Source organism: Clupea harengus, chromosome 26 (assembly GCF_900700415.2).
Source record: "Clupea harengus chromosome 26, Ch_v2.0.2, whole genome shotgun sequence".
NCBI lineage: Eukaryota > Metazoa > Chordata > Actinopteri > Clupeiformes > Clupeidae > Clupea > Clupea harengus.
The window spans coordinates 2297084-2307083 of record NC_045177.1 but is presented as its reverse complement, the minus strand read 5'-3'; the positions used below and the strand labels follow the sequence as shown (position 1 = coordinate 2307083).

Sequence of the window (10000 nt, the reverse complement as noted above, 5' to 3'; positions counted from 1 at the left end):
TCTTCAAAAGCTTCTTAAAGGTAGAGAGGGACGCCCCTGCTCTGGTAGTGCTGGGCAGCTCATTCCACCAACGTGGAACTACAAATGAGAATAGTCTGGACTGCCGTGCTTGCACAGACGGCAGTGCCAAACGACGCTCACTAGAAGAGCGCAGCATCCTGGGTGTAACATTTGCCCTTACAAGAGCATTTAGGTAGGTGGGAGCAGACCCATCAAGCACTCTGTAGGCAAGCATAAGTGACTTGAACTTAATGCGAGCAGCTACAGGCAGCCAGTGGAGGTCAATGAGTAGCGGGGGTGACGTGTGCCCTCTTCGGTTGGTTGAACACCAGACGCGCCGCCGCGTTCTGGATCATTTGTAGTGGTTTCACCACGCAAGCCGGCAGGCCCGTTAGGAGGGCGTTGCAGTAATCAAGGCGTGAATTCACCAAGGTTTGCACCAGCAGCTGGGTGGCATACTGGGTTAGGTACGGCCTGATTTTGCGGATGTTGAATAGCGCAAAGCGGCAGGACCTAGAGACAGAGGCAATGTGGTCCGTGAAAGTCAGTTGGTCATCAATAATGACCCCGAGGTTTCTTGCTGTTTTGGATGGAACAAGAGACAAGGAGTCAATATTGATGCTGATGTTGTGGTGGATGGCCTGTTTGGCTGGAAAGACCATCAGTTCCGTTTTGGCCAGGTTCAGCTGAAGGTGGTGGTTTTTCATCCATGTGGATATATCAGCAAGACAGTCCGAGATGCGCGCCGAGACAGTGGTGTCCTCAGGAGGGAAAGACAGAAACAGTTGAGTATCATCGGCATAGCAATGATAGGAAAAACCATGCGAGCGGATGATAGGGCCCAGCGAAGTGGTGTAAATGGCAAAGAGAAGTGGTCCCATCACCGAGCCTTGGGGCACCCCTGTGGTAAGGTGGTGAGGTACAGACAGCTGACCTTGCCATGACACATTGAACGAGCGCCCAGTGAGGTACGATTCAAACCAGGAGTGCGCCTTGCCAGAAATGCCCATACTTGACAGTATGGACAGAAGGATGCGGTGGTTGACTGTATCAAACGCAGCTGATAAATCAAGCAGGACGAGAGCTGAGGATTGAGCTGCTGCTCTAGCTGTTTTCAAGGCCTCTGTCACAGACAACAGGGCTGTTTCGGTGGAGTGACCACTTTTGAATCCAGACTGGTTTGGATCGAGGAGATTGTTCCTTGCTAGGAACTCTGTGACCTGTTTGGAAGCTGCCCTCTCAATGGTTTTTGATAGTAGCGTGAGAAGTGAGACCGGTCGATAGTTTCCCACCTGAGTGGGATCGAGAGACGGCTTCTTGAGCAGCGGTGTTACCCGAGCCACTTTAAATGAAGAGGGGAATGTTCCAGAATTAAATGAAGCATTAATCACCTGTGTTATTGCCGGTAAGACGGCAGGCGATATGGCTTGAAGGATATTGGATGGGATGGGGTCCAGCGGGCATGTAGTTGGACGGCTACCTGTTAGGATTTTGGAGACCTCACTCTCGCTGAGAGGGGTGAAAGAAGGAAATGATGAGCCATTGACGGTTGCGCCCTTAGGGGGGGGAGACAGTTGGTCGAACTGTTTCCCGATGGCTGCCACTTTCTCTGTGAAAAAGGAAGCAAAGTTATCAGCAGTGAGGTTAGTAGCTGGGGGAGGAGGAGGAGGGTAGAGCAGAGTTTTGAAGGTGGAGAATAGTTTCGAGCGTCAGTTGCACCGTTGATCTTGTCGTTGAAAAAAGTCTTCTTAGCAGCAGTGATGCTGGATGAGAAGGAGGCCAGCAGTGTCTGGTAGCTTGCAAGATCGTCCAGTGCTGCAGATTTGTGCCACTTTCTCTCAGCCGCTCTGAGATTGGAGCGCTGCGTTCGGAGGGTATCACTCAGCCATGAATGAGACTGGGTAGAACGAGCAGGTCTGGTGGAAAGTGGACACAAAGTATCCAAGCATGAGCTCAGAGTGGAGCAGAGTGATTCTGTGGCATCATCGACACCTAGTGAGGAGAAAGTGGATAAAGGTGAAGAGCAGAAGAAACCAGAGAGGAAAAGTGGGTGGGAGAGAGGTTGCGGAGGTTGCGCCGGAACGAGACCATCGGAGGGGGGACAGAGGGTTGCTCAATGAGCCGAACATCGAAGCGAATGAAGAAGTGGTCCGAGCGATGCAGAGGGGTTACCGTTAGGTTGTCTGTGGTGCAGTTCCGAGCAAGGATGAGGTCAAGCTCTTTTCCTGCTTTGTGAGTTGGAGGAGTGGGGACCTGTTGTAGGTCGAACGAGTGAACCAGGGTCCGAAAGTCAGCTGAGTTGGGATTGTCTAGGTGGATGTTCATGTCGCAAGGATGAGTGTTGGACACTCCTGGTCAGGGATGGATGACAGCAGGGTGTCCAGCTCATGGACGAAATCACCTGTTGTCCTGGTGGACGGTAGATAACAATCACATAAGTTTTAACAGGAGCAGTTACCATAATTGCGTGATATTCAAAGGAGGCATACCTGTTTGAAGGCAGCAGTGGAGTGAATTTCCAGTTGTCTGAAATCAGCAGCCCCGTCCCACCTCCACGACCAGATGGCCGGGAGTATGGGAGAAGGCATAGTTGGTGGAGAGTGCTGCCGGAGTAGCATTGTTTTCAGGTGTGATCCATGTCTCCGTGAGAGCTAAGAGCCCTAGGGAGAGGTGGTTGGCATAACCTGAGATGAAATCAGCTTTCCTGACTGCAGACTGACAGTTCCACAGGCCAACAGAAAAAGAGGTTACAGCCGAAGAGGTTTGTTGAAGTGAGCGGAGATTACCCAGGTTGCGCTGTTCGTCTGCTGCGCTGTGATCTTTTTGACAACCAGTGACAACAGAGATGCTACTGTGACACATGGCTATGGCAGAATCAAAATGAAAGTTTACCTTGTTTGTGAGCCTTGTTTCGGTGGACTTGTACAGGTAGACTTGCACGTCTTTACCCAAAAAGGTCTTCACACGAAAAGGGCTGAGCACGAGGGCTGACACTTCCGCTGACGCTTCAGCAACAGCCCTATGGAAGTAGCATGTTCACTGATTGCACCCGGCTGAAGGCCCTCCCAGTTTCTGCCTTGCCAAAGTGACCTGATTGCTGTGGGAGTGTCTTTCAACTGCAACCCAGCAATTAGTAGCCTTTCTTGATTCGAGTGAAACCAACTGAAGCCAATGGTGGTGGCAAGTTGGAACAGTTTCAGAGTAGTCTTTAAAATACTTAAAATACAATCTAAGATGAAGCAGTACAGTTAGATATAATTACACACACAGTCTAGTAGCCCTGTAGCTCCTCTGAAGTGTCTAAGACTGGAGTCAAAATATATACCTCTGCTTAGTGAAATAGGCCCTCCCAGTGAGTGAGTGAGTGAGTGAGAGAGAGAGAGAGAAAGAGAGAGAGAGAGAGAGAGGGAGAGGAAAAGAGAGAGAGAGGGAGAGAGAGGGAGGGTGAGAGAGAGAGAGAGAGAGAGGGGGAGAGGAAAAGAGAGAGGGAGAGGGAGAGGAAAAGAGAGGAGGGAGAGAGGGAGAGAGAGAGAGAGAGGGGGAGAGAGAGAGGGAGAGGAAAAGAGAGAAGGAGGGAGAGAGAGATGCGTGGGGAGGGAGTGGAAGACAGACAGATAGTTGTGTCAGGTTCCAGATCTCATAGAGTAAAGAGTATTCTGTTCTATGTGTCTCATCTGGAGTATTCTGTTCTATGTGTCTCATCTGGAGTATTCTGTTCTATGTGTCTCATCTGGAGTATTCTGTTCTATGTGTCTCATCTGGGGTATTCTGTTCTACGTGTCTCATCTGAGGTATTCTGTTCTATGTGTCTCATCTGAGGTACTGCCTGCTGTACTGTAAAACAGTGGTTATCAAACTTTTTGTCCGGGGACCCCTATAAAATCCATTTGCCAAGTCTCGCGACCCCCCACACATTTTGACAGGATATTATAGGTCTAAATTCAGTTTCATCTTGAATGATGAGACTGCTTGCTGAGACAATATTAGTTTTCATTATCCACCCTGATGTAGTAGAAAACACCATGTCTGATAGACTATACAGCATGTCAAAGCCTAATATGTTGATGCACAGGGCAGCAAGATCATTTCGCGACCCCCCAAAAACGTTTGGCGACCCCATTTGGGGTCCCGACCCCTAGTTTGAGAACCACTGCTGTAAAACTACCCCTACTCTACCCCAGTACCAGTACTGTAACACTCAACATTACCCCTGTTCTACCACTCCTAAATCATTATTCTACCACTATCACACCTCGGTTCTACCACTGTTCTTTCCTTGTTCGGCCACTGCTACACCACCACTACGTTCCTGTTCTCCCACTGTTCCCTACTCACCGTGATGAGGAACGTGTAACAGTCAGGAATCTCATTGTAGATGATGGTCTGGAGATTGATGGCCTTTAGCTGGAACTGAATAGTTACATTTATGAGCCTAAAGATAAAGGGGAAGAGAGAGAGGGGAGATGGAGAGAGAGAGAGAGAGAGAGATGAAGGGAGAGAGAGAGAGAGGGAGAGGGAGATGGAGGGAGAGAGAGAAAGAGAGAGTGGGAGAAAGAGATAAAGGGAGAGAGAGAGAGAGAGAGAGGGAGAGGGAAAGAGCGAGAGAGAGAGAGATGAAGGGAGAGAGAGAGAGAGGGAGAGGGAGATGGAGGGAGAGAGAGAAAGAGAGAGTGGGAGAAAGAGATAAAGGGAGAGAGAGAGAGAGAGGGAGAGGGAGAGGGAAAGAGCGAGAGAGAGAGAGAGAGAGAGGGAGAGGGAAAGAGCGAGAGAGAGAGAGAGAGAGAGAGAGAGAGAGGGAGAGGAAAAGAGAGAGAGAGAGAGAGAGAGAGAGAGAGAGAGTGGGAGAAAGAGATAAAGGGAAAGAGAGAGAGGAAGAAAGAGATAAAGGGAAAGAGAGAGAGGAAGAAAGAGGGAGAGAGAGAGATGAAGGGAGAGAGAGAGAGAGAGCGAGAGAGAGAGGGAGAGGGAAAGAGAAAGGGAGAGAGGAGATGGAAGAGATATGTTAGGCCCTTAATATTCAGTACAACATGATTCTGGAGTCTAAATGCAGTGTTTATAATGTGTGTGTGTGTGTGTGTGTGTGTGTGTGTCTGTGTGTGTGTGTGTGTCTGTGTCTGTGTCTGCGTCTGCGTGTGTGTGCGTGTGTGTGCGTGCTAATACTGATGTGTCTGTGTCTGTGTCTGTGTCTGTGTCTGTGTCTGTGTCTGTGTCTGTGTCTGTGTCTGTGTCTGTGTCTGTGTCTGTGTCTGTGTCTGTGTCTGTGTCTGTGTCTGTGTCTGTATCGTGGTGTGAGGTGTGTCTACGATAAGGTCTGTGTCTGTGTCTGCGTCTGCGTCTGCGTCTGCGTCTGCGTGTGCGTGTGCGAGTGTGAGTGTGCGTGTGTATAGTGTGTGTGTGCTTGTGTGTGTGTGTGAGTGTGTGTGTGTGTGTGTGTGTGAGTGTGTGTGTGTGGCTTACTTGTGGAACTTGAGTGTGAAGTTTCTGTAGTTACTACTCAGCGATGCTGAAGGGACTGAGAGAGGGTTCACTCCTATACAGTCTACACACACACACACACACACACACACACACACACACACACACACATTCATGTTATACTCTAATCACTGATATTTCTGAATCTGCTGAGTAAATGCATGACACATTAGTAGTTTAACCTTGTGTGTGTGTGTGTATGTGTGTGTGTGTGTGTGTGTGTATGTGTGTGTGTGTGTGTGTGTGTGTGTGTGAAGTGCATGACACATTAGTACACGGTGGCGCGTCTGGTGTTCAACCAACCGAAAAGGGCACACGTCACCCCGCTACTCATTGAGCTCCACTGGCTGCCTGTAGCTGCTCGCATTAAGTTCAAGTCACTTATGCTTGCCTACAGAGTGATTACTGGTTCTGCTCCCACCTACCTAAATGCTCTTGTAAGGGCAAATGTTACACCCAAGACGCTGCGCTAGTCTAGTGAGCGTCGTTTGGCACTGCCGTCTGTGCAAACACGGCAATCCAGACTATTTTCATTTGTAGTTCCACGTTGGTGGAACGAACTGCCTACACTACCAGAGCAGGGGCGTCCCTCTCTACCTTCAAAAAGCTTTTGAAGACCCAACTCTTCAGAGAGCACCTCCCTTCCAAACTGGCACCTTGACTAGTGCTTAACTTGCATTTACAGCGGTTACATTCCTGCACTTCTTTTTCTTTTCTATGTTGTTTTTCTATTTCTTATGTAAAGTAGTATTTATTGTAACACCAGGTTTCTATTGCTCGTAGCTTAACTGTTCTCTCCCTTGTACGTCGCTTTGGACAAAAGCGTCTGCTAAATGACTAAATGTAGTAGTTTAACCTTAGTGAGTCTTGTAGTGTGTGTGTGTGTCTGTGTGTGTGTATGTACATGTGTATGTGTGTGTGTGTACATGTGTATGTGTCTGTACATGTGTATGTGTGTGTGTGTGTGTGTGTGTCTGTGTGTGTGTGTGTACATGTGTATGTGTGTGTACATGTGTATGTGTGTGTACATGCGTATGTGTGTGTACATGCGTATGTGTGTGTGTGTGTGTGTGTGTGTGTGTACATGTGTATGTGTGTGTGTGTGTGTGTGTGTGTACATGTGTATGTGTGTGTGTGTGTGTGTGTGTGTGTGTGTGTGTGTGTGTACATGTGTATGTGTGTGTACATGTGTATGTGTACATGTGTATGTGTGTGTGTACATGTGTATGTGTGTGTGTGTGTGTATGTGTGTGTGTACATGTGTATGTGTGTGTGTACATGTGTATGTGTGTGTGTGTGTACATGTGTATGTGTGTGTACATGTGTATGTGTGTGTGTGTGTGTCTGTGTATGTGTGTGTGAGTGTGCGGACGTACCTGTGACCACCCGTGGATCTATACTGAAGGTGTCATTAGCCGGGTCGATGCGACCCTTCTTGTAGTACCGCTGGCACAGAGAGAGGGCGCTGCCGTTCACCCCCACGCCGTACACGTATGCATACCTGCCCACTGTAGTCTCAGGTAACAACAGATACTGTCAGAGAGAGAGAGGGAGGGGGAGGGAGAGAGAGAGAGAGAGAGAGTGAGTGAGTGAGAGAGAGAGTGCGTGACAGAATAGTGATCGAGCCCGACAGCCATTCAAATATATTGTCCAAACCCACCGGAGCCCAACGGAGTCAATGTCTCAACTGTTCATACTAATGACACGTTTTTTTATGAATATCCTGCAGACTGTCTCACAAACTTATTCTTGTTGATTATGAACAAACATAACAGAAGAGGTCCGAAGATATGAGCACCTTTACAACCCCTCCTTAAACACGTATAAGGACGTTCAAATGACCGCGAATTCATGGAGAGAATAGGCTACTATCCCATTTGCAGGAGACTTCACTTGCACAACAATCGGGGCATATTTGTCAAACGCGGTAAAATATACTGCACTGATCTATTCCCATTCCATACTGAATATTCTGTTTAGATCAAAGGTTTGTTTCGACATACCGTGATATTTCAGATGATAGAACAGTTGAAATGAATGCATGAATCGGAGGATTAAAGATGAGAAGCGAAGGGTGTCCACAAATCCACATAACATACAACATACTACCTTCTCAGAGGCTATTGTCCGACAATAGTTATGTGGTATGCCACTGTGTTGACATACAACTTTAACTGTGATGTGTTTTTGTTTCATTTCGCAACTTACTTACTGTATAATCAACGATAGCAGGTGCTCGTTTGTAAACATTCCACATTTCATTTGCTTAAAACACACAGCAGTAGGCTACTGTCAAATCAGCTGTCACTCGGCTATTACCTGACCAATACCTTTCAAACTCGGTGATAGTACTCACAACTAATGTGTCCTTCATTCTATCAAATATGATGAAGTTTGGTATTGCACTCGTGAGGCAAGCGTGAGTAGAGTTGTGTTCGGTTATCTGGCGCTCTCTTTCTTTATCTGCCACATCCACCCTGTAACCGGTTGCTCCATTATACATTATACATTATAGGAGCAAGACCATTATATCCTACAACACTGTAATAACATTAGATGGGGGACCGGGATGAAAATGTGACCTGGAATCATAGTGCGAACATTTTGATTGACGTCGGCGAATGAATTGCAGCGGGACAACTTACCGGACTTTTACCGGAGCAGGAAAGTGGGTGAAAGGCCGATATTGACGTTAGGATACACACGAAATACAAAGGTTGGCGATTCAGTAGGCTACAAGTGGCAAAAAAAGACAGCTGATCCACCAAAAAATCAACCTAAAAGAAAATTGACATGCTTGGTTGGTCAGTAATCAGTCTAGAAAGGGCAGATAACCGAACAAAACTGTCGCTTGCCTCACGGGTGCAATAACATATGCCGTTTAATCGTATTAGGTAGAATGAAGGACAAATTAGTTGTGAATATCACCGAGTTTGAAAGGTAGCCTATTGGTCAGGTAATAGAATGACAGCTGGTTTTCTTTCTGATTTGACAGTAGCCTACATCAAATGTGGAATATTTACAAACGGGCACCTGCTGTCTTGGATTATACAGTAAAAAAGTTGCGAAATGAAACAAAAACACATACAGTTAAAGTTGTATTAGGTAGTATTGATTGATATGAATGGATGACATGAAGTGGCGAAAAATGAATATGAAAGTATTTGTTCGTCGAATTAGCGCGCGTTCTCTCCAAACAGACGCAGTAAACGTTTTTTGAATGTCATCCTCTGAGAATGTAGTATGTTGCAATTTATGTGATTTCTTTGCAGATACATAAATGGTTCCCCAAGGGTTGTGCGTGTTGCAAAGAAATTTAACACCAGAACTGTAGGTTTTATTTTGAGTGAAGTAAGCATATTTATTGCAGCGGGACAAAGGAAAAAAACTTACCGGAGCATGAAAGTGTAGTGGGCGAAAGGCTTGATGTTATGAATACATGTGTTACACGAAATACAAAGGTTGGCAATTCAATACCAGTGGCGAAAAAGACAGATCACATGATGCAAAAGTTTGTTTATTGATACATCTTTTAATGACGGCCACAGCGCTTTAAAACGACGTGTTTATAAGTTACATTATTCGGAAGGTGAAAGATAGAAGGCGAGAGAATCGCCAGGTGTAGGCCTACCTGTGAAGTGGAGTTAACTTGCGGCCCACACCATTGTTTAACAAACACTGACAATACACACACATAATGAGAAGGTACACCTGGCGATTCTCTCGCCTTTTATCTTTCACTTTTTTTCATGTAACTTATAAACACGTCGTTTTAAAGCGCTGTGGCTGTCCTTAAAATATGTGTCAATAAACGAACTTCTACATCATGTGAAGCAGACATGTTGACACACTTAAGATATTTTAAATATGAAATGTTCAATGCCTTATCCTGCTGATGGCTGACCTGAGCCCTAGTATGATTTCTAAATATTTGTCGAAGACGGCCTGGCTGGTCGGGTCCAGTTGGAAGATGTGAGGAGATATTAACATTTATACAACCCCAATGATCTGGTTGCCATCATTCACTGTGTGTGTGGACAACAAGACCTGATAAATAAACCAACCAACGACTTCCACACACAAAGACGTCATTCTCTAGGTCGTCTTCGACAAAAAATGTTACTCCACCTATTGTTCTGGAGGTGAATTGCTTTGCAACACGCGCAACCCTTTTAGGAACCATGAATTGAAATGACTACATTTACACAACAATTACACAACAATTTACACAACCACAGCCGCTGTTGCAGAAGTATGCGCCCGCCTTAACGGCCATACGGTCACACACACACACACACACTCACACTCTCACACACACACACACACACACACACACACACACACACACACACACACAACACACACAACACACACACACACACACACACACACACACACACAGGTCATTAGGACTCATCAGAGGTCAGAGGTACCTGATCGATGGCGTAGAAGACGCATTCGTAGACGTCGTTCTGCGTGTAGACGGCGAGGGTGTTGTCGGAACCGGGGCTGTAGTCCCTGAGGA

The 10000-nt window shown here is 46.6% G+C and overlaps 1 protein-coding gene across 1 annotated transcript in view; it reads right to left on the bottom strand.

Moving 5' to 3' along the window:
• LOC105905919 (mucolipin-1-like) overlaps positions 1–10000 on the bottom strand; it is a 30817-nt gene that overhangs the window by 9801 nt on the left and 11016 nt on the right. Inside the window, exons 3-6 of the mRNA XM_031563702.2 lie at positions 9909–10000; positions 6852–7008; positions 5458–5539; positions 4336–4432 (exon numbers count right to left, since the gene is read on the bottom strand). The exon at positions 9909–10000 is cut by the window's right edge and continues 76 nt beyond it. Coding sequence (XP_031419562.1) covers positions 4336–4432; positions 5458–5539; positions 6852–7008; positions 9909–10000 — 428 coding nt within the window. The remainder of the gene's footprint in view (positions 1–4335; positions 4433–5457; positions 5540–6851; positions 7009–9908) is intronic.